At 37.3% G+C, this 23984-nt stretch overlaps 4 protein-coding genes across 5 annotated transcripts; 2 read left to right on the top strand and 2 right to left on the bottom strand.

Moving 5' to 3' along the window:
- Positions 1-949: 949 nt before the first annotated feature.
- Positions 950-1578, top strand: LOC131019437 (uncharacterized). Its single transcript, XM_057947983.1, has 2 exons — positions 950-1232; positions 1312-1578. The coding sequence occupies exons 1-2, from the start codon at positions 993-995 to the stop codon at positions 1429-1431; spliced, it is 360 nt and encodes a 119-aa protein (XP_057803966.1). The 5' UTR covers positions 950-992; the 3' UTR covers positions 1432-1578.
- Positions 1579-2970: 1392 nt separating this feature from the next.
- On the bottom strand, positions 2971-3450 carry LOC131023164 (uncharacterized). Its single transcript, XM_057952709.1, has one exon. The coding sequence runs from the start codon at positions 3448-3450 to the stop codon at positions 2971-2973; it is 480 nt and encodes a 159-aa protein (XP_057808692.1).
- A 2289-nt stretch (positions 3451-5739) lies between these two features.
- Positions 5740-13430, bottom strand: LOC131019438 (probable protein phosphatase 2C 62). Of its 2 annotated transcripts, XM_057947984.1 has the most exons (10): positions 13072-13430; positions 10441-12383; positions 9031-9101; positions 8517-8583; positions 7816-7903; positions 7500-7669; positions 7280-7423; positions 7037-7165; positions 6490-6685; positions 5740-5958 (listed from the first exon to the last, which is right to left on the bottom strand). In XM_057947984.1, the coding sequence occupies exons 1-9, from the start codon at positions 13244-13246 to the stop codon at positions 6524-6526; spliced, it is 2949 nt and encodes a 982-aa protein (XP_057803967.1). In that variant the 5' UTR covers positions 13247-13430; the 3' UTR covers positions 5740-5958; positions 6490-6523. The 2 variants fall into 2 exon arrangements, with proteins under 2 accessions (XP_057803967.1, XP_057803968.1); XM_057947985.1 differs by lacking the exons at positions 5740-5958; positions 6490-6685; positions 7037-7165; positions 7280-7423 and having other exon boundaries at positions 7530-7669; positions 7790-7903; positions 13072-13422.
- A 5864-nt stretch (positions 13431-19294) lies between these two features.
- On the top strand, positions 19295-20431 carry LOC131019439 (chlorophyll a-b binding protein CP24 10A, chloroplastic). Its single transcript, XM_057947986.1, has 2 exons — positions 19295-19711; positions 19805-20431. The coding sequence occupies exons 1-2, from the start codon at positions 19491-19493 to the stop codon at positions 20352-20354; spliced, it is 771 nt and encodes a 256-aa protein (XP_057803969.1). The 5' UTR covers positions 19295-19490; the 3' UTR covers positions 20355-20431.
- Positions 20432-23984: the final 3553 nt, after the last annotated feature.

The raw sequence follows: 23984 nt of genomic DNA on the forward strand, positions 1-23984 counted from the left end.
TCTTCACCATAAAGGAACAATCAAGTGTGCTTCTTTATGGTGGACCATATGGTGCACCCAAGTGGGTTTTGACTTAGCCTTTTAAGGCTAAAACTCAAATTCCTACGAGGAAGGTGCGAAGCACCTTCCGAAGCCGAGGCCGAGCACGTGCACGTCGCACTTGTCGCAATGGGCGCTTTGTAGGCGCACTTTGCACTTCGCTCGTCGCGAGGAGCCTTTAGTTTTGACAAACTAAACGGTGGCTCGTGTGACGTGGCAGTGACGTGGAACATGTGGCTCGGTGACGTGGCACCGCGTGGTGGATAAGGAATCTGGGTGGATGAGGTTGCTGACGTGGCAGCGGTTGGATCAGACTGGTGAGGTGGGGGTGGTTGGCTCGCACCCCTTTGACCGAACCAGTGCGATGGTTCGGACCATTGGTTGGTTCGAACAGCCACCTCCTGGCAGACACCTCTTCATCGCACCCTTCCTTCTCCTATAAATACATCCCTGCAGAATGAGATTAGACACACCAAAATTATTCAGATAATTAATTTTACTCATTCTCTTCTAGTTCATACTCAAGTCCCGAGTATTCTGTAGTTCGCTGGAAGTTCGAGTTCCTAGTACAAGGTCTCGTACTCATTCAAACCGTTGTATCTTGGGGACATTTGCCATCGAACTGTGTGTACTGTGCGGGGCAATTTTGTCTTACGGAGAAAGAGTCTAACTCTTGCCTCAGTTCCTACATTCACGTCGTTGTTCTGTCCACATTTCTACACCCTTCAATAACACTATATCATCTTCAATGCAAGTCAGTTCTTATCGGGAGACACGCGAGCATTAAAAACATGAACCCTAACTCCTATAAATATGTGCTACTTATTGTTTCACATACAAATCCATCATTTACTTCCCCTTTCAACTTCCCCCTCTCACCAGTCACCACCAAAAAAATGGCTTTGCAATACCTCGGTTCATGGACCAATACAGATATCCGCGAGTTGATCAAAATGTTTCATTATAGAACCAACGCCGTAGACAAAGATATGTCGGACCCTAAGGAAATAGAATCGTGCTTGGCTACATTCACTCTTACACGGTTTCGCAGGACTCACGGCGAAATTCTGGGGAAAATAAGGCATTTCATCAGGATGTACAATAGGTTCGTCTCCTTTATTTCCCAAACCCAGATCACCTACAACGTCGAGTCCAATCTCGTTCATATCCAAGGAAACTACAACTACAATAGGGTAAACACTTCATTACAAAACTCAGTTTGTTACTGTTATTATTAAAGTATATTGGTCATAACCATAGAAACATTTGTAGGAGACAATGCAGAAAACAAGATTTAGGTTGGATAGGTTTGAGCACTACGAGGCGATGAAGGAGGTGTTGGATGGAAGTGCCATTGAGTCGGTGGCTTGGGGTTCGATACTCGGTTCCTGATGGATGTCTAGAAATGGTTTTCTTTTTTGGTTTTTGATATATCTGTTGTGAGGCCTTCTTTTTTTTTTCAACGGTGTACATTTATAATTAAATCTTATGTTTGGAGGCTTCCATTTTGTCATGCAATCAATGTTCGTTAAGTATTAATTATGGTATTTATGTTTCTGCTTCTTAATCTTTAACAAAAACTTCAAATCATGCTGACATGAGTTATATTTTACTGTGCTCTTTAAAAAAATTATATTTTACTGTGAAAACAAATATAGCAAACCATAAAAATTGTACCAAATCCTAAAAATTGAAAACCCAAAAAACAATACCAAGCCCTAAAAATAATTAGATTAATATAGAGATTTAATTACAGTTACAAAACATTAAATATCGAAAACTATAAAGAGAGCTATACATTACATTGTTAATTTTATTATTTTCAATTCTGGTGAACAATTCAAAAAAAATAAACAATTTGTTATTTATAAGAAAAATAGTTAAATAAATTAACTGAAAATATTTATTATTTTCAATAAAACAAATAAATTGATAAGTTTGACAGTGGGAAGCAAATTTACCACATTAAAATAAAAGCAAAACTCTCTCCAAAATACCTTTACACGTGCAACGATATGAACATCGCTCATATATTACATTTCATGTAGGATGGACTCTTCTCTTAGGGCGTGTTTGATATTGGCTAATACACTGTATTAGCTAATTTAGTACAGATCAGTCTAGTGTTTGGTATTATTTAGTAATAATGCGGATGACCCGATTTAATCCCACGACCCAGTATTATTAATCCAGATTTCTTAGGATTAATAATATCACCTCCCCCTAGGATTAACTTAAACCAGGATATTTTGTATTTAGCCATGATAGCAAACACCAACTCAGTATTAATAATCTATCATTATCCACGCTAAATATCCTGATTACAAATTATCCTACATAACTTGTAACAAAAAGTACATCCACACCTAACAATAAACCATGACAACAAAAACCATCAACATTCTAGTGCCATTATCTTCCACAAAGTTCTCCATTTTCCTGAAATATATAGCAATAGAATTCAAGACTTTAAACCTATCAACGAGCAAGACTAGGATTTAAAAATTCATAGACTGGTAGACTAGACCGGACTTATATGAGCTTTTGCTTTCACTTACGCCAATTAAATTTCAAAGTTATCAAACATGACGAGTTTGGACCCACAAGATTACATAATGAAGTGTAAAAATTAGGGAGAAAATACAAAATACATACTTCATGTAATTAAAGAAAATAGATTTGGCAGGAGCTTGCCTCTGGCGAAAAATGAAAGAAGCGCCAAAGGTCTCAATTTCAAAATTTATTCATCCATAAAAGAATACTGTGAAAAAAATAAAAGGAAGAAAGAAAGAGGCGAAGAAACCTGCAGCGCATTTTGCTGCAACCAATATTGGAGACATAGATTCGGCAACTGGGGATCCTTGGCAAGATTGAGAAGCAGTATATCCTCATTGCTCCTCTCATCATCCGCCTTCTGACTCCCATCGTCGATCAGCACTCCTTGTACGGACAGTAAAACTTCTCCGCCCCCAAAATCAGCGCACCGCTCCAGGAAGCCGGCGCAGCCCACGGCGCTGATGTTATCCTGCAGCCTCGCCGCCACGTAATTCGACACGCACCGCGTGCAGTAGAAGTGATCGCAGCCGATGACACGCGGAAGGAGTCGCTCACGGGTTTCTCGTCGGCGCAGGTTTCGCAGGTGAAGGAGAGGCGGAGAACGGCGTCGTCGCGCTTCGAGTTGGAAGACTCGCCCTTGTAGAAGCGCCTCCGCTTGGTGTAGGAGGAGGCGGGGATTTCGACGACGTCGTCCAATTGAGATAGGTCGATTATGATTTTGGCGTTGCGCGTGCGATAGTCATCGACGGAGATGGCGTCCGATTTGGTGGCGCCGCTCTTGAAGGGAGGCGGCGTGGAGTAGAGGATGGAGACGTCGTCATCGTCGTCTGCAATTTTAAGAATTTCTGTCGCCATTGTTGACGTCGATGAGTGCAGGCGAAGTTTTTAACTGAATGGGAGAGAAGAGAAAGAGAGTTTACAAGATTTTACAATTCTTTTTGCTTAAGGATACACGATACATTTGCCGGATTTATTTAAATTAATTAAGATCCTAATTAACCACTAATCGCATTGGATTTTTTGTGTGTTTCTTAAAGGGAACACTCATGCAACGCACGAAAAATATTTTTATATTTCATTATATATAAAATTGATATTAATTTGATTATTATATAAAAAATTCTAAATATAATTAAAAAATGCTTTAATTTAAGATAAATATTTTAGTCTAATATAAAAAATAAAGAACATTTTACATTAATAAAAATTGATATTGTGAAAAAAGAAAATGATATAAGTTAAAAGATAATTGAAGAATTTTCTTAAGTTTTTATCTTTAAATAAATATAAGTTTTATATTTTAAATCTAATATTTATATAACATATATCAAATTAAAGCTCTTGTCATGATCTTTAATTTGGTATGCATATCAAATATTTTATAATTAGTCGAATTTCTCAATTTTAGAAAAGAATAAAATAGAAAAAAAAAATTAAAGAAAAAGAAAAAAAATGTATAGCTTATAAATAAACCTTTAATTTTATTATAATTAAAAATTTGCTACTCAATTTTGAAATTGATTTGAAATTAAGAACTCCCTTTTTAATATAGTATAGATGTGGATTTACTTGGTATGTACCTAGAGTAGCGAGCGTGAAATTCCAATAATTAAAAAGAAAAAAGAGAAAAGAATATTCTCTCCATCCACAAACATCTTCTTAATGAAAGTGAATACATATTATAAAAAAACAATTAGCGTATTTGGTGAGTGGAGGAGTCCCACAAATTAGTAAAAATGATGATAATTAATGATATTATTTTAAAAAATGATGGGTCCATTAGTGCCAATTATGTGGAAATTGTAAATATGATAGTTAGAAGAGTTATTTCTAAAAATAAATTAGGAAGATGTTTTGTGGATGAACATAAATGAAAATTAAGAAAATGTTTTGTGAACAAATGGAGTAATAATTAATTATTATTATCCACCACTTAATATCCTGATCCATGTCTCACCCAATGTCCTACTACCACTTTTCTTTATCAATTTTAATATTATCTTCGTCCATGAAAAAACTTCATACTTTTCCTTTTTAGGACGTCCATAAAAAAAGTATTTACCTATTTTTGAATTATACCCCGTCACTTATAAATATCTCATTTACCCTTACTTTTAAGCTTTTTACCACTTTCAATACTAATTAAAATACATTTTCACAATTTTTAATACACTCAACAATCTTTTCTCCACTCTCAATACATTCAACAATATTTTTTCTTAATACTCGTGTCATTCTTTCATAGAAAGTTCTTTCATAGACAGAAGGAGAATGTTGTAATTTAATTTATTTTTATAATTATTAACTAGGTTAATTAATCTAATTTGTATTTCTTCCAATTAAAAATGGAATAAATAGATTATTCCTAAATTAGGGTGGACAATTTTTAAAGTGAATGTTTATTAAGGATCATTATATAATAATATTTTTTTCATTTGTACATTTTTTTAAAAAATAGCAAAATTATTATTAAGACATGAATGATGGAGAGGATTTCATTCGGCACTGAAGAAACTGGTGGCGAAGTAGTTGTCCACGTTTTCATCAGAAATCGCTTTTTTCTATGAGTGGATTTTGAAAATAACCACTTTGAAATAGTAAAATTAAAAAATACCCACTAAGATACTTTTTTTTAAATACCCACATTTACCACTTTACCCTTGCATATAAAAATTATACAAATACTCACGAATTCACAACCAGAATTTATTTTGGTTATGAATTCAAGCTTTAAAACTCGAATCACAACTGAATAACAAGTATTGGTTGTGAATTCAAAATTTAATGTTTGAATTCACAACTATAAATAGTGTTGGTTGTGAATTCACCTAGTTGTCAATTCACAACCAATAAAACTTGAATTCACAACCAACACTATTTCTAGTTGTGAATCCACAACCAACGCTGATAATTCAATTGTGAATTCATAATTCAATTGTGAATTCATTGACTTAGTTGTGAATTTAACAACATTAAGTTGTGAATTCATAGATCTAATTGTGAATTCAAGAACATTAATTAATTTTCAATCCCTCACCAAATTAACCATTTTTTATTTTTAATTTTTAGCTTCTGCCACTCCCCAAATTCACCAAATAAATTCCACCAAAACTCTATTGATATCTAACCTACTCACCAACCACAAATCCACCATAAATTAGCCTTGCATATAAAATTCATCATAAAATGATTCAATTGCAATGCGATGATTCAAATTCGTGGCTCTTCTGGCTGTATGGAAATTGATTTTAGATCGGAGCCAGAGCGAGGCGGCGATGCAGACTCGGGGCAGGGCGGCACTGAGGCGGCGTCGTGGGTGAAGGACGGGGCGGCGCCGGTCCAAGGCGACGGCGGAGGGACAACCTGCCATGAGAAAAAGAGAGCGAGAGAGAGATAGAGAGAGTGCCGTGAAAAAGAGAGGAGAGAGAGAGAGAGGAGATCTGTTTTTAATGTTGTATATATAAGTATTTTTTTTTATTTTAATCTTAAGGATAATTTAGTCATTTAACACAAAAGTTGGTATTTTTTAAAAAATTTATTTGAGTGGATAAATTTTAATTTTACTAAAAAAAAGTGGCTATTCTCGTATATTGACTCTTTTTCTTTTTTGTTTTGAGAATTTGATCAGAATCGCTTTATTCCTTCTGCTTCAATAGAAATCCTCTTTCTTAGATATCTGTTTGCTGTCTTGATCACATGGAAGGCATATATGAGAGTTCGAAAGTTGGACTTAGCTCTAGCTAATCGAGATACTATTCTACTAAACGAATTCAATCATTGTTGCAAAACAAACATGTCCATTAATAACGGAAGAAATTTGTAACATATATGCAAGAAAAACTGAAGTGCATTTTCAACAAGCAGTTGAGACAGTTGAAAATTGTGAATGCTCACCATATTGACAAAGCATAGGGAAGAGCTGTGACCGCTATCGCCTTTGGACGACGGATACAATAACAGCCACATCATCTAGCTTTCCACCGGAGTATCCCGGAAATCCGGCTGCCTGAGCATCATCGGCAAATGGACTTCTTGCAGATGCATAGCTACCTACCTCTTGTGCCTTCTTCGCCAGCACCTCCGCTATTTCCTAAAAAAAAGATCAAATAATGAAAAAAAAAAAGATAATGTAGTGCAAATTCTTGGATCATTGCGATATAGAGCATTAACCCTACTACTTCTGATTCAAATATGACTCAGTGGCGGAGCCAGAAATATAGCTCTGAGGGAGTTAAAAGTTGAAAGTTTTCAGCTACAAGGGGCTAAAATTAGATTTGTTTGGTATTTTCTTTTTGTCTTAAGGATATTTTAGTCCTTTCAACCCCAAAATGGGTACATTTTATACATTTTTTTATAGTGCGTATATTTTTGTTTTTGTCTTTCAAATAGGATAAAGACTATTAACCCATATTTAATCCATCAAAATCTGCAAAAGTTGTACCTTTGGAGTTTTATCGTTTGCAAGCAACTTCGTGGCTATCAATGATATTTCTTGATCGTACAAGTTGTCGAGGAGCCCGTCAGTAGCAATAACAATTATATCCTCCTCCTCTAGATCAACTCTGTACAACTGAAGCCATAAAAAGAGGATAGGGTAAACATATTAAGATACTTAACTTACAAATTTACCAACAAGTGTTTTTGTTTGCAGTTTTTCAAACAGTCGAGACGGCGTAGGTGATACCTGTGCAAGAGAAGAGGGGTCGTCGCCTCTTTCAATTTGGACTGGAAATGAAAACACATGGTGCATAGGGGAAGACCTCTTGTAAATAGCACCATGGCGTAGAATGATGAATCCCGAGTCCCCAACATTAGCCACGTGAAGAGCCTGCCACCCACAGTCTTAGTTTTGCAGTAGATGAGCAGTCAACTGAGATGCATCATAACTGTGCATGCACCAATACCTGACCATCAAATCGAGCAATCGAAACTGTGGAGGAGCCAGGAGAGTGTGTTTGAGCAACACTGAGATTAAGCAATTGGATGGGGTGGTCTATTGAATCGCCGCTGCACTCAGAGATGAGTTTTTCACAATTTTTTATGAGCTCGTGAGCATAGAGTCCAGGAACGGTCCCTAAAAGTTACATAATAATATCTTTCAGCATGTAAGGAAGCTGAACGTATTCCCACTCGCACACATGAAATATGAAATAAGACTAGTTAATTGTAGAAAGAAGAGGCAAAGAAGAACTACAGATGAAAGCTACGACGATACACAACCTTCCAACGACCACATACTAACACCATCGGCTACACCAAGCCATGTCTCATCAGCAATAAAATACGCATCCTCTCCACCTGTCAAGACCTGGAATTTATTATTTTTGCATATTACTCACCCATATTTTGTGAGGCTCATAGATACGATACTAAGTGCATTTAAAATAACAAATTAAAATATTTCAATAAGTTGACTGGGCACTGAACTGGTTAGGATACTGCAAAAGATTGTTCCTTTTGATTTTCGTTATATGGTAAAAAATTAAAACTCTGAAGATAAAACGAAATGCATGCATAAGGGCTTCTATAAGTGTTAGGATAGAATTCAACATCAGGCAGGTTCATTATAATCTTTATCAGCTGCTACTCTAGCATTTAGGTAAAGCAATCTTTTGTAACAAAAAACATTTCAAAAATGAAGACCCAAATGTTGAAACAAACACAAAAATAAAAATGGCATACACTAGCAATTGCTAGAACCTAAAGTAAGCTCATTGATCTAACTACGGAGCTTTTCATTTGTGGGACAAAAGTTCAAGATTGGTACCATGGCCCTTAACGTTATCACAGTTTTGAGGGAGATGAAGTAACGATGAAATTCCAGACCAGAGTTACAAGGAACTCTTTTTTTAGCCTCGCCAAGATTGTCGGTATGCATATGGCTACTAAAGAGAACATACTAAACAAAAATTATGAGATACCTTAGAAGGATGTGGCAATAGAGCAGCTCCTGAAGATAGAACGAAGTCTGTCATTAATACTTCCTGGCTGTTAACAACATTGCATTAGATTGTTCATATGTTGCAAGATGTCACCATGACGAGAAGCATAACATATCACATTTTGATCGATATTCTTAAATTACAAGCATCCCATGCGGCCATGCCGTTCTTCTCCAAAAGTAGTATGATACAACAAACGAGATAGCAGACGGCATAACAAGTGATTAATGATCAAAACTCAGAGATTGTGAGCCAGAAATTACAAGAGGAAAACTGCAACCTATAACTCAAGGAAAAATACATCCTTATATAGTCTATAGAAAACCATAAGCAAATGTTTTACTAAATTAACATCAATATCAATATAATTAAAAAGAGATGAGTCTAATTATCTCTGTCACTCAATCAAAGGAAGAAAACAGATTTAACATTTATCTTGTACTGTACTAATTTAGTAATGTAGGCAAAAAAGTAGTTAGTATCAGTAATGAACCTTGTTATAGTAGATTCAGTAGATTCAGGATCTGTCACTTCGTCTTCTGATGCTTCTGCAAGGTCACCACCCTGCAAATTGTCATCATTCAGTCTTTTCAGATTCCAAATCTAAGTCTTGAAGCATGTTGGCAAGATGCATATATTTGCAAACTCAGATTCTTATTGGAAATTAACGAGAAGGAAAAGTCTCTCCTTTATCCAATACTGAATCCCACCGATATTGTGCATATTATGAGCATTATAAGTTAAAAGGACACAAGCAATGAAGTGATCAATGTGATGATAAATAACTTGAGATTGGTTTTAGGCAGTGATCACACCATCTATTCTAAGTCATCTAATCAGTAGACACTGGATAAACAACTTATGCTAGCCTGTTCTTCTTTTTTTTTCTTTTTCTTTTTTTCTTTTTTGTAGTTTGGCATGCAATGGTGAAGACCGCAGGGGCCAAAGACGACTAATGAGTTAACTTAGTGCATAGCCAGAGATGGGAACATTTCACAAGTTGATCTTTATTACTGAAGGTGTCTTAGGTCCAAAACTAAGAACCTTGATCCGGAGCACTCACATAGCTTGTGCTGGCGGTGAAGCATAGATAGCTTACTCTAAAGTGGATATAAATTAGAAAAAAGAGGTAGGTTTTGCCATATTTTTGGTGCAGTTATGAATAGATAACAAGCTAACCATTTAGTAGTCAAACAAGATAATGTTAATTACATGAACTATATGTCTGGTTCCAAAAGAGAATATATATATTGGTAAGAACTAGCGCCTTTTTTCGACAAATGAATTTAAATCTAAATATTTCTAGTCCACACATTCGAATATTTTCACATAACCGTGGATTTCGAATCATTGAGCTCCCAATACACATGCAAGTAAGCAACAGCAAGGATTCCCAAATCAGACAGATTTGTTACTAAAACAACTTCTGACGTCGTTTGAAAACTAAAAGGTTTCCCATTGAGCTAGGAACACTATACTGGTCGTACTTCATTGGCATTTCTAGTATGAATATACTGAAACAGACTTCATTGAAATGTTTACCACAAAGGTATCCAGGATCACATTATAGATGCAGCAAATGAGATAAAATAGTTGATAAATTATAAGCAATACCTAGGCTGTGACCAGAAAGCAAGAAATGTGCATGTGATGCAAATAATCTAAAACTGTGGGATTTATTAGCAAAGAAGAAGGATGAGTTAAGTTCATGTTCCATCTCTGACAACAGAAACTTTATGCATTTCAAGAGATCGCAATAACATTACTTATCATGGTTTGTTGCTAAATTAATGCTTCATTGTAACTGAACTTAGTTTATATGTGCATTGTCAAGCGTATTAAGCAAATATGAATTTGGAATTTGTTTTATGACTTGTGCTTATGGATTACTAATCCAACTTACCACTGTTTGGTTCTTAGATTCATCATCTTCCTTCAGTTCTTCCACAGTTTCAGTACCAGTTTCCTCTTCAAGCATTGAGTCAGCTTCCAACTGAGGAGACACTGTCAATAACTGGACGATATCTGTTTCACTTACACATCCAACAGTCTTGTTCGGCATCCCACTTCCAGATCCAGAAGCCTGCTCCTCGGAGCCTGTGGACAAAGTGATAGCTGGTTCCATTGTAAGGGATTCGTTGCCATTGCTTAGTACATTTTGCATCTCAATGGCCTTGATGTTATTCACGTCGGTTTCACTACTCTCTTCAGTACCTAAATCTTGCACCTCTACTTGTAAATTCAGTGCCTCAGTCTCTTTGTACAAACTCATAGCTGATTCAGGTTGAGAGGATGGAGACACCAAATTATTATCAAAACCTTCTCTACCATCATCACCAACGGTTTCCTCATGGAACGCGGTTTCCGAGTCCTGAAATTCAGAAATATGAACCGTATTTGGTGTAACAGCAGTTTCCAGTCCACCCTGAACAGCATCAGTGTCAAGCATAGAGACCACTGGGTTGTTCTTCAAAGAAACCAACGTGGTTGCTTCAGCAGTTTCCTTCTCCGAAAGATCTTGAACTGTAACACAATTCAACACCTCAGGCATCACTAAACTTGGTTCCTCAAGAACCTCATCTAGACCTCTTTCCACATTCTCAGTGTATTCTACGTCAATATCAGGGGAAGAGGTAATTTCAGCAGGTTCATTTTCCGAAAGTTCTTGTGCAGTAATACAATTCTCCACCTCATGCCTCTTCTCCACTAAGCTTGGTTCCTCAAGAACCTCATCTAGACCGTGTTCTACATTGCCAGTATCTACTATGTCACTATCAGGCGAAGAGGTAACATCAGTAGTTTCCATTTCTGAAAGTTCTTGTGCAGTAATACGATTCTCCACCTCAGGCCTCTTCTCCACTGATCTTGGTTTGTCAAGAACCTTATCAAGACCTTGTTCCACATTGGAAGCGCATTCTGTGTCAATAACAAGAGCAGATGCAACGTCAGCACTTTGCTGTTCTGATAACGCTGCTATAGTGTTATCAACAACAGAGGTAATGTCAACTGGAGAATCCTCATACACTTCATGCATACCCTCCTCCACATTTTCAGTTAGCTCTATTTCAATATCAGAAGTCGCATTACTGCCATCGGTTTCCTTTTCCAACAATACCACTGCAGAAATTTTATCCCCAACTTCGGAGCTTCTATCAAGTGCAGAGGCATCCAAAGGAGAATCATCATAATCTCCATCTAGACCTTCCTCCACCTTTCCAGTCTCGTGGGCATCAACATTAGCAGAGCTGATGTTATCACTTTCCTTCTCCAGTAAGCCTACTGTAGTAACATTATCCAACACCTCTAAAGTCTGATCAAGTATGGATGCATCTGCTGGGGAATCCACAACCTCTTGGTTCAGACATTCCTCCACACCATGAAAAGAAGTAATTTCCGTTTCTTTACTCATACAAGTAACCTTAGAAGTTTCCTCTAATGATTCCTCATCAAACACCTCAACTAAGCTCTCATCAGGTATAGAAGCTTCCACTGGACTTAAATCCTTGTACTCTTCATCTATACCAATCCGTTCTACGTCTAAATCCGGACTTAAATCCTTGAACTCTTCATCCTTGTACTTCTCAGAAAATTCACTCTCTCCTTCAACAGTAATGAGGGTATTGCTACTACTAACTATTGAATCAGCGTGATCACTGTCCTCAATCAAGCCAGAGGCAGTCGCCTTGCTTTCATCTTGACCTTCCAGAACCTCCACCATACTAGATCCATTTGATTCTTCTTCCCCTTCTATCTCCTCCTTTACAATCTTGGCTTCTTCCATTTCCACATTTTTCACAACCTCACTTGGGTCCCCAAACCGGAACAAGAAGCTACCATCGGAATGCTCTGCCAAAATAATCATAAGCAAAATAACAACCACAACAATATAAGGGGTTAATCATGTTTTATGCCCCTAACTTTCAGCATTTTTCAGAAAATGTCCTCAACTAATGTTTTCTATTCAAAAACCCCAACTTTTGGAAAAATTTGATTTATGTCCCGCTTTATAGAATCCAGCAACACCTCACCGGATTCTAAGGTGGATTTTTTTACATCTCTCCTAATAAACGAGACCCTTTCACCAATAAAAATGAAAACGAAAATGAGTTGATAGAGAGAAGGCAGAATACAGCCTGCAGTTGTTCGAGTTCAGAAAATTCACCTAATAATCCGGCGAGTTGACTATCATTCCATTTTCAAATTCTGTAAAACGGAAAATAAATCAAACTTTTCCAAAAGTTGAGTGTTTTTTTAATAGAAAACGTTAATTGAGGACAATTTCAGAAACCGGTAAAAATTGATGACGGAAACATGATTAATACTATTCCAAAGAAAGCATTTCTTCATGTCAAACTTTTCTAGAGGTGCAAAAAATGTTATCAAGTTCCATTGTTAAACTAAATAAAGCTAAACCGCCACTGCCAGAAGTGGAAATGCCAAAAATGAAGCGATCGCAGAAGAAATTAAATAAAAAAAAGGAAAAGCGCAAAGCAAAGAAGAGTCGATAAGGAAAGGGAAAATGCGATGGGCAAACCGTGAGTTGAAATAACAACAACGTCGGAAGGAGAAGCAGAAGCCGCAAATGGAGAATGCTTGAAGAGCAGCGGAAGATGAAGTGGACGCCTTGAATTGAGGGAGTGAAGCGCAGAAGAGGAATATCGTTTTGGAGGCAAAAACAAAGGCAAGAAACTGCACAAGAGATCAGCCATTACTGCTAGGCTCTGCTCACACTCAATCTAAGACTACATGAATTTTAATTTTGATGCATTTGTGACTGTGTTGAGTTAGAAAGTGGATAAAAATTGGTGGGAAACTCAACTCTCAACCTCCATTTGTGGAGGACAAAACAAGCAGCCAAGAGGGAATATTGAAAAAACTTGAGATTTTCTATGTAAATTAGACTTCACCGATCTTCACTTATTTTATTTAAATTTAATTATTAATGGAAATTTTGTAACTACTAGTACTTTTTTGGCTTAAATTTATATAACATTGATTGAAACTACGATATTTTCTTCTCTATGTATTGGACGTTTATTTTCTTAAATTTTTTACTCCATGTTAAAGTAGTTTTCTACTTCATTCGCCTTGTTTCAAGTATCTTACTTTTATTTTAAGATTGTTGCATTTCAAGTGTTCTATTTTATATTAGGAAAATTTTAAGTTTAATATTTACTTTTCACCTTTTCTCGATTCCACTAAGCATGATCAATTATTTTTGGGCATGATTATTAAAAAAAGAATTATTAAAGGATTAAAGTGATATAGAATGTTAAAATCTACAACTTTTTGTCTGATAAAGGAGTTTTCATTTTTGAAGATGACCATTTATAATGAAACAATCCAAAATATAAAAAATAGTCATGTTAAATGAAACTGAGGAGGGAACACTATGATAAAAAAAATTTAGGGCTAATTCTTTTTTAACTTTAGACATCAGCTATTTAATAATTTAATTAATTAATTTCCTCCTAAATATTCTTACCCAACAAAAAAAAAATACGAAGTGGTAGTTACGCGGGAATGTCAATTAATATATACTTTACCTTTTTCTTTAGATATACTTTTACCTTTGTTGATCATACATTAATCGGCAACTGTTTTTGTTCATTTTTTATTGGACTGATTGGTAACTTTCATTTTACGTTATGTTACTAATGTTTGTACAAAAAATTAAGATGGTTTCATTTGCTATCAGCCAAACCAACCAACGCCACCGAAATAATAAGGACTATATTTTATCAAAAGAAAAAATCTTTCAAGAAGTTTGGACAATTGTGATGGTTCTGATGTGTATCGGGACCAGCATCTGTGTCTGTGTGTAACTTGTCTGAAAAATATGATGGATAATGAAAAGTTATGATCCAATTCCATGTCTCATTTTTTTGTGTTTTATTATTAATTTTATAATATATATTATAAGTATAAATTTATTTATTATTATAAGATGAATTTTAATTAATATTTATTACAGAAAATTAAAAATATACCCTAATTTTAGAATAAATTGATCCAAACAATCATTTTTAACTAAAAATAAAAATTAAATATAACCATTTGATGAATCTTAATTAATAATTGTAAAATTAAATATAACCATTTTGACTACATCCCAACTTTTAGTATTCATCTTTCATTTTTTGACCGTCTCACATTTTGGTATTCATTTCTATTTTTAGTAAAGTAGGTGAGACATTTGCTCTACTTTAATTATTTAACACTCACATAAAAGGTGAGACTCTTATTCCACTCACAACACTCAACCACTTTATTAAAACTTATGTCACTCTCAAATGAATACTAAAAGTCGAGACAGAGAGAATAGAAGAAAAACTTTAAAGATAATTAAAAATATTCACTTCACAATCGAAAACAAATGAGACACTAAATTTAAGATAGAGAGAATCAACAAAGTCTATATGTAGTGGTGTTCATCACAGGAAACCACTGGTGTTAGGCCTGAATCGGTGATTCCCGGTTTATAGATAGGGTGAATCGTAAACAGCCCACATAAGTGTGGAAAAGGTTTCAGGCCGGGCCCAAAACCGGTGGTTCATGATTGAATTCGAATCGTCGGTTTTCGAGCCCAAATCAACAAAAAAATTTTATTTAGTTTAAGTTTGAGTGTTATTAATATTTTTCGTTGGTAATTACATTTAATTTAATTGTAGAAAACTATAATAAAATAAAGTTATAACACTCAACTATAATAAAATTTGTATTATTATTAAATTCAAAGTAAACATGTATTTTCTCCATACCAATTCAATAGACCACAGGGCTTGGGCACGGATATTAAGAGTTAAATAGTTTATACTATTAAAGTAGAAGAGAGAAAATAACTTTTTTGTGAGGATATATTTGTCAAAAAGTGGAAGAGATAGTTATGTGTGGAGCATAATGACATCTGATGTATGAGTTATGTGATGATATTTATTATCTATTGATTTTCCATTTTAAGAAGTGGCTTATTGTAATGGGACGTCCAAATAAGGGAACATGACCTATTGAATTAGAATGGAGGGAGTACAATTTACAATCTTCAAATTACAAAATTTAATAAATAAACTAAAAATAAAATATAATGTTTAGATGTTATATTATTTCTATAGTTACATAACTACAAAGTACAAGTATGAGTTTAAAATTATAGATTTAATTTATACTATAAATTGACGGTTAACCAGCGATTCAACGGTTAACTGTTGTGCCTAGCGTTAATCTGAACCGGTGGTTTAAGTATGTAGGTGTGATGCGTCTTCGACTTTTGGGCCATTTGGCCCTATTTTTCTCCTTTGTTTGTGTCAGTTCAGGTCCTTTCGGGAGGAAACCAGGTCGTAATGGGGAAACAGTCCAGTAGAGCGGAAACGGAGGAAATGTGGTCGAAATGGGCATTACCAGCCCAGATTGCAATGTCATGTTTACCAGCATGGAGCCTAGGCGCAATACCTCTCAAGTTTAACTTGGGGTATGGGAACCCGAAGCAACCCACTTGGTATGGATCAAACCGAAAGAAGCAATCCGTCTGATCACTACCAGAAGGAGAACCCAACAGTTGCCAGATTGTGCAGTAAATTCTAAGGATGAGAATGATGATCGTGGAAAGAAGGAAGAAGGATGTAGAAGGATCCAGAAGGCGGATGAGTTAACCTAATCTGCTGCGGAAGGAAAGAATCAGCCGAATCTTCAATCAAATCATTCACAATGGAGCCAGAAAAGGAAAGAATATCGTGCTGAAGATTTGAAGACATCCGCAATTAGGGTTAGCCCTCCACCAGATGGCAATATAAAAGGATTGAGATGTGCAGCGTGGAGAGCTCTTGGCCCATTGGAACTTTGCTTAGTTTTATTACTTTTGAATTCTGCCGAGTTGTGGCATCCAAACAATTTATATTTTCAATATTTTATTACTTTCATTTTCAACTTCACGCAAGGAACAAGATTAAGGCTCGTGGCCTTAGGTACTCTTTCATTAATTCAAGTATTTCCCTTTTGTTATATGTTGTGTTTAATTCATTTTGCATTTATGTTTACTGCTATGTGTGAGTAGTTCTTTTGGTGAGGTTTAAGGGGTGGAAATGATTGTTGTCAATATGTAAACATTCGTGAGGCATTTGTTCTTTCGGTTGAGTCTTGTGGTTCCAGACGAATCTGTGCCAAGCCATGGACAATAGGGGCCTAACGGGTGATCTCTGTTCGGTAAAACGATGTCCGTGTCAAGCGAAGGCCAGGGTATACCAGGACGTGACAACCGGTAAACCCACGAACGAGTAGCTGAGCAGCGTCAACAAAAGGCGTTGTAGATCCGGAAGGTGAGGAAAGGATTGATGGGATACACTGTCCTTCCTCAGTCTTGGGCTTCTCTAGAGACTACCCATCAACTGTGACGAGGCATAAAGCCATGGTTATCAAACGAGGAAGGTAACTTATGCGTTGTAGCATGTCTATGACTGGTCGGCTGACAAGCCGAAAATGGTTGTGTCCAGAAGGCATGTGTCACTCAAAGTGCAGAGTTGGGGACCTCGGGAGAGAAGGTTGGTGAGGGTCATACTTGGTGAGTAACGGGTATGACTACTACCTAAGGAGGAGTGAAGCACTGCCTTGTGACCGGGGAATGTGTGACCTTCGGATCAAGTGATCACAACGGATTCAACCATCATAAGTGTGAAGTATAACCTCTTGAAACGCCCCAATGTCTTTGGGCCACGCCTTGAGTTTATGTGGATCATGGACGGATCATCAGTATGCCTATGACCGAAACAAATGTTGACAACAATTGTGACCTAACCGTAAAACCTCACCTCCTTGTTATTATTGATCTTTGTTTAGTTTCTTGTGTAGAGTATACAGATTGAGACTTGTGACACCTCAGTTTGTCATTGGAGAACAAAGTGTTTCCTCACTCCCTGTGAGATTCGACCCTATACTTGCTACTAAAACTTGTTTCTGGTTGCGAGACGTAGGAGCGTGTATCGTCCGTCTTGGGCATACACAGGTATTTTGATCGTACCGCACGACGGGTGCGTGTCAGGAATCTACCAGGACAGATGGAGGAAGGAAGAAACCTCACCCAATAAAAAGGGTGCGAATGAGGGCTGAGTGAGCTTGTGCATGTGACACCGTGACAATGGGGGCACGACTCACTTATCAAAGGCCCCTAAAGCAATGACACAAGGGCACAACGAATATCCTTGAATGTATGAACAATGACTTTGCCCATACTTGATGAGACTATGTCCAAACCAAGTTGCTTTTATTTTTTATTTTTCTTTTGCTTTGTTTCAGTACTTTATTCCCAGCGTTCTCACCAATGCGTGCTCACCACTCTGACCAGAGCACAACACCATGTGATTGATAGTGACATTGTGACAAGAAATAAGAATACACCAACTCTTCGTGGATTCAACCATGTACTTACCGCTAGCGGAACCTACCTGTGGGCATAGGAATTATAAATTATTTGCGCGGAGTCTACAACAACGGGCTCACGCCATCAACTATTAGTTTTTTCTGATTTTGCTTACTCGCATTTTTTAGGCCAAAATTTGTGTTAAAACAGCCATATGAAATCCTACTTGTCCAGATTCGTCGATTACTAAAATGACATTGGTTTGGGCATATTAAAGCGACATCATTTATGTTTTAAATTAACATCTAATTAAATTAGGGCATAAATAAAGAATCACTTCATTAAGTTGTAGGAAGACAGATGATTGAAGCTCACGAGAAAAAACGAGATGAGAGAAAACGACAACAAGGAATCAGAGGAATCGATGGAACCTCTTTCAATTGAGAGGATACAAAATAAGGATAAAAAGCATTGTAGGGCTTTCAATTATCTATCAGTATAAAATGAAGTTATTTCAATCCAATTATAAAATAAAACGTCGTTATTATTTTCCACCCGATTATATTTATATCACGTGTGCATATTTAGCCATGTCACCACACCGAAATCTGGCGAATATGCAAAATCAGAAAAAACTAATAGTTGAGTAATTTTAATATAGATTTTAAAGTTAGTGTGCAAGATGAGGAGGTTTTTGAAAGTTCAATAATTTATATTCATGTAATTTACTCTATAATTTATATTTTAAACTTTCAGTGAACTTCAGTTTAAGCTCAACTTTGATTTATTTTTTGTATATCCTTAGCTTTGAGAAATTCTTTAATTATCGCTACAACTGTGCCTAAATTGTAGCAGTAGTTGTTATTTGCTGAATTTACATCTCAAATATGAAGATCAATCACCACAAAATCAAATCATAGAATAAATTAAAGGGATTTTCAATGGTAGGTAGCCCATCATCATCATACCATCGACATGTTCAAAAGTTGGAGTCATTACACCTAACATTCAGGTGTGATTCCAACTACATTGGTGGTTCGCATGGGGCACCTGCCATTGAAAATCTCGTTTAGTGAAAAATATATTAGATTTCGTTATGATTAATTATCGTTTTAAATGTAATTTCGGTATTGTCATGATTTCAATATGATTATGGTTATAATTAAATAATTTTGTTTAATTTAAAATATATAAAAAATAGAATAAAATTGAAGCTATAAATGGAAATTAGCCTAAAATTCATGCGGTAAACATAATTAATCATAAAAGGAATAAAAATCCAGGAATTGAACAGAACATGAAGAAAAAAAATGATAATAAAGAATATAAAGTAGTGAAAAGCTGGTGGTCCACGTGGAGGGGGGGGGACCATCTAAGGTATAAGGATGGATTTGTTAATCTGATTGGTAAGAAATCTATCCCTTGCATATCACCAATCCTACGTGGCACCCCACACGACTCATCTTTCGATTTCCTTCATAAGATATATCATGCAGCATTTGCCTTTTAAGTGCCATCTCATAGCTATTTTCCCCTTAGATTTTGGCAAAATCCAGATTCTTAGCAATCTATCTATACACAATAATTGAAAGAGGGGAGAAGAGATGGCTTCCACTTCTGCTGCATTGGTAAATGGCTTGGGATCTGCCTTCTTGACCGGTGGCAAGAAGAGTCAGGCTCTTTTGTCCGCCCCCCTTGCCGCCAGGGCCGGTGGCGCCGCCGCCCCCAAGAGGCTCATCGTGGCGGCCGCCGCCCCAAAGAAGTCTTGGCTCCCCGGCGTCAGGGGCGGTGGCAACTTCATCGACCCCGAGTGGCTCGATGGCTCGTAAGTCCCTTTTACTCGATTAATTTCAAAATATTCAATGCTAACGTTGTATGAATCATTCAAAGTAAACGCCTCCTTTTTCACGTAATGCAGGCTCCCCGGCGACTACGGGTTCGACCCGCTCGGGCTCGGGAAGGACCCGGCGTTCCTGAAATGGTACAGGGAGGCGGAGCTAATCCACGGGCGGTGGGCGATGGCGGCAGTCGTCGGCATCTTCGTGGGGCAGGCGTGGAGCGGCATCCCGTGGTTCGAGGCCGGGGCGGCCCCCGGGGCGGTGGCGCCGTTCTCGTTCGGGACCCTGCTGGGGACGCAGCTCCTCCTGATGGGGTGGGTGGAGAGCAAGAGATGGGTGGACTTCTTCAACCCGGAGTCGCAGTCGGTGGAGTGGGCGACACCGTGGTCGAGGACGGCGGAGAACTTCGCCAACGCCACCGGGGAGCAGGGCTACCCCGGCGGGAAATTCTTCGACCCTCTGGGGGTCGCCGGGGAGCTCAAGAACGGAGTGTACATTCCCGACGAGGAGAAGCTCGACAGATTGAAGCTTGCGGAGATCAAGCATGCGAGGCTGGCCATGGTGGCTATGCTCATCTTCTACTTTGAGGCTGGCCAAGGGAAGACACCCCTTGGAGCCCTGGGCTTGTAAACCTTCCACATTGTTGTATAAACAAACATTGCAATGTAGAGACCTTTCATTAATCATTGTTTTTGGGACCTAAGAAATTTCCAACTTCTTTAATTGTCTAATGTTTGTATGATCACGATAAATTTGTGTTGCTAGGCTTGGCTCACTCATTTTGAAAACACAAACTTGCAATTAAGAACCTCAAATTCTCCTTCATTTTGTTGCGTGACCAACATAATAAACTCGACTAAGGGCAGTTTAGTTTAACTAGGGGAAAGGAAAAAGAATCAACAAAAGGAAAAAGGGAAATCGATTGATAGAGTGTTTGGCTAAATTTATTTTAAAGAATTTATAAACCCCATAAGATATTTTAAGAGCTTATAAATTAATAAAATGTTTGAGTAATTGAGTTTATAAATTAGAGAGAATTGCTAGTTAGAGAGCAAAAATTAAAAGGGTGTATGTTAGAAATAACAAGCCATGATAAAATTATTTTTATAAAATAATTATTGCTTATAAAATTATAAAAATAAGTTGGATTGGGGAACATATAATTTGGAGACCTTATAAGTCATTGGTCCTTATTTTTACAGTTTATAAATTATTTACATGTTTATTTCATCGAACATTTTTGAAAAACTTATAAGCTCAACCAAACACCCTCTTACTTGAAGTCACAATAACATTAACCTCTCTCAAAAAGAAGCAAATTAAAGTCCGATTGCAGAACAAATGCTAGCCCCTCCAACTACAACTAACTTAGACAGCTAAAGCAATCACCAAAGTCTGCTCAACAAAGATACAAGAAGATGAATAGAAAGAGTTGGAAAAAAGAAACAGTTGGTGAATCATTCATTAATGAGTACGCAAGAATTCATCTTCACAAACCAATATATGTACCCTTTTCTACCCTGAAGCGTTTCTGCAGCTTCACAAGATTCATATATTCTCATCACCAAGGTATCTCCTGGCTTCCGGAATCTTTCTTTTGTCGATTCCAGCAGAGAAGAAGCTACTGCGCCACCCTTCCACCTCCGGTTCTACCATAATTATAACTGCAACCTCAGCCACTGCCTGGATCAAACAGTAATGTAACAGTGAAGCCTTTAGTTAAGCTCACGGTTAGTCAATTAGTTAGAATCTGTTAGGCAGATAAGAGTGAGGTTAGGAAGTTTAATTTACAGCTAAAGCTTCTTGTATCAGATCTATAAATACTTGTAACATTCATAGAAATAAAGTGATTTTCCCTTTGCACAATTACTCTTCTCCTTGCTTCCTCTCATATCAAACATGGTATCGAGCTGGTTATTTTAGATCCAGACGGTTTTTTTTCCTTCTTCTTCCTTGTGCTTCTCTTGGTTTTTCTGAACTGTGAATCATGTCCACCTATTCTGATTCACAAAATTCATCTTCCTCCACCACAAATCATCATTCTTCATCCCTAAACCTCACAAATCTGCCAACCATGCATCCAATAGCTCTCAAATTGGATCGCAACAATTACAATTTTTGGAAGGTGCAGGTGCTCGCTACTGCCCGAGCGTATAGCTTCGAAGGGATCAGTTTCTCTTCAGCTGGATTCTCGCTTCAATCACTCCTCAAATGATGGGGTACATTGGTCGCTGCACCACCGCCCCTCAGATCTGGAAGGCATTTGAGACACTCTTCCACTCTCAATCAAAGGCACGAGCTATGAAACTCAGAAGCCAGCTTCAATCCACGAAGAAAGGTGCTTCAAATATTGATGACTATATTCTGAAGTTCAGAGAAATTTCGGATCAGTTGTTCAACATTGGACGACCAATCTCAGAATCCGATTTGGTTTCCTACATTCTGCAAGGACTCGGTGCAGAATTCGAAAGCATAAGTGTCCTACTCTCTTCTCGGTGTGATGAAATGACACTACATGAAGTGCAATTTGCTCTTCAAACTCATGAGCTACGTCTCCAAAATCAAGCCGCTATCACCACTTCTATGGCTAATCTTACATTTCAGCCGCAAGCAAATGCTGCCTATCAATCTTCAAATGGCAGTGCTAATAACCGTGGTCGTGGCAATGGCCGGTACGGCAGAGGATCTAGTAATCGCGGTAGAGACGGAGGAAGGTATTCAACAGGCAATAAGCTTATTTGCCTATTGTGTGGTAAGACGAATCATGTCGCACTCAAATGTTTCAAACGCTTTGATGTGAGCTTCACTGGACCAGATCCTCCTTCATCTCCTGCTCCACAAGCGCATCTTACAAATCCCGATACTCCCTCAAACTCTAACTCTGCCTACAATACTTCATCTATTACTACTAACTCTACATCTCAGTTTCCTCCTGCAGCTTATACAAACACAACTCACTCCACTCTACCATCTACTTCTGAATGGTACCTGGACTCTGGAGCTTCGGCTCATGTAACTGCAGACATGGGAAATATGCACACTCAAACACCTTATCATGGCTCAGAATCCCTCTCTGTAGGTAATGGCTCCCAACTCTCTATAACTCATACTGGAACATCAGTTTTACCATCTAATCTTCATCTGAAAAACATCCTGCTTGTCCCTAACATCACCAAAAGCTTAATAAGCATCTCTAAAATCACAGCTGATAACAATGTGTACATTGAATTTCACTCAGATTTTTGTTTTGTTAAGGACAACACTACTCATCAGGTTTTACTGGAGGGCAAACTTAAGGAGGGGCTGTGTCACCTAAATCTCAAAGGTCTTTCTACAAATTCTTCTTCTGCTGATGATCTATATTCCACTGTACACAAGCCTCAGTCTATGCAATGTAGTATTTCACCTTTAGATGTAACAACTTGGCATGCTAGATTAGGACACCCCTGTCATGCTGTATTGCAGTATACCTTTAAGGCCATGAATCTCTCTGTAAAACCATCTTCAAATACCTTCTGTAATTCCTGTGCAATTGGAAAAATACATGCTATTAGTTTTCCTTCAGTTGAAATCAAAACAAATGCTCCATTTCAACTTCTTCATACAGATGTTTGGGGACCCAGCCCCACTGTTTCAAATGATGGTTTCAAATATTATGTTCATTTTATTGATGACTTTGCAAGATTTACTTGGATCTTTCCATTATCTGCAAAATCTGAGGTTTTATCTGTTTTTCAAAAATTCTATAAGTTCGTAGAAAGACAGTTTCCTTACAAGTTAAAAGCAATCCAATCAGATTGGGGGGGTGAGTATAGGCCACTTAAAACCTTCTTAGATAACTTAGGAATTCAGTTTAGACATCCTTGTCCTCACACTCATCAACAAAATGGAAAATCTGAGAGAAAACATAGACACATTGTTGAGTTTGGTCTTACTTTGCTTGCTACTGCCTCTCTTCCTCAATCATTTTGGTGGGATGCTTTTACAACTGCAGTATATCTTATAAACCGTTTACCCACTCCATCTCTAAAAAATGCATCTCCATTTCAATCCTTGTTTCACAAAGTACCAGATTATAGCTTCTTAAAGGTGTTTGGGTGCAGCTGTTTCCCTTATCTGAGGCCTTACAATACATCTAACATCCAGTTCAGATCATCCCAATGCTTATTCTTAGGATACAACCATGATTACAGAGGATATAGGTGTCTTCACCCATCGGGAAGGCTTTATATAGCTAGGATTGTTTTGTTTAATGAACAA

Source organism: Salvia miltiorrhiza, chromosome 4, assembly GCF_028751815.1.
Source record: "Salvia miltiorrhiza cultivar Shanhuang (shh) chromosome 4, IMPLAD_Smil_shh, whole genome shotgun sequence".
In the NCBI taxonomy this organism is placed as follows: Eukaryota; Viridiplantae; Streptophyta; class Magnoliopsida; order Lamiales; family Lamiaceae; genus Salvia; species Salvia miltiorrhiza.

Coding starts and splice junctions, on each gene's coding strand:
- LOC131019437 (XM_057947983.1), top strand. CDS start 993: ATGTTTCATTATAGAACCAACGCCGTAGACAAAGATATGTCGGACCCT. Junction 1,233..1,311: donor GAAACTACAACTACAATAGG/GTAAACACTTCA, acceptor AAACATTTGTAG/GAGACAATGCAGAAAACAAG.
- LOC131023164 (XM_057952709.1), bottom strand. CDS start 3,450: ATGGCGACAGAAATTCTTAAAATTGCAGACGACGATGACGACGTCTCC.
- LOC131019438 (XM_057947984.1), bottom strand. CDS start 13,246: ATGGCTGATCTCTTGTGCAGTTTCTTGCCTTTGTTTTTGCCTCCAAAA. Junction 7,424..7,499: donor TTGCTCGATTTGATGGTCAG/GTATTGGTGCAT, acceptor TGTGGGTGGCAG/GCTCTTCACGTGGCTAATGT. Junction 6,686..7,036: donor CAAACGATAAAACTCCAAAG/GTACAACTTTTG, acceptor TCTTTTTTTTAG/GAAATAGCGGAGGTGCTGGC.
- LOC131019439 (XM_057947986.1), top strand. CDS start 19,491: ATGGCTTCCACTTCTGCTGCATTGGTAAATGGCTTGGGATCTGCCTTC. Junction 19,712..19,804: donor CCCGAGTGGCTCGATGGCTC/GTAAGTCCCTTT, acceptor CACGTAATGCAG/GCTCCCCGGCGACTACGGGT.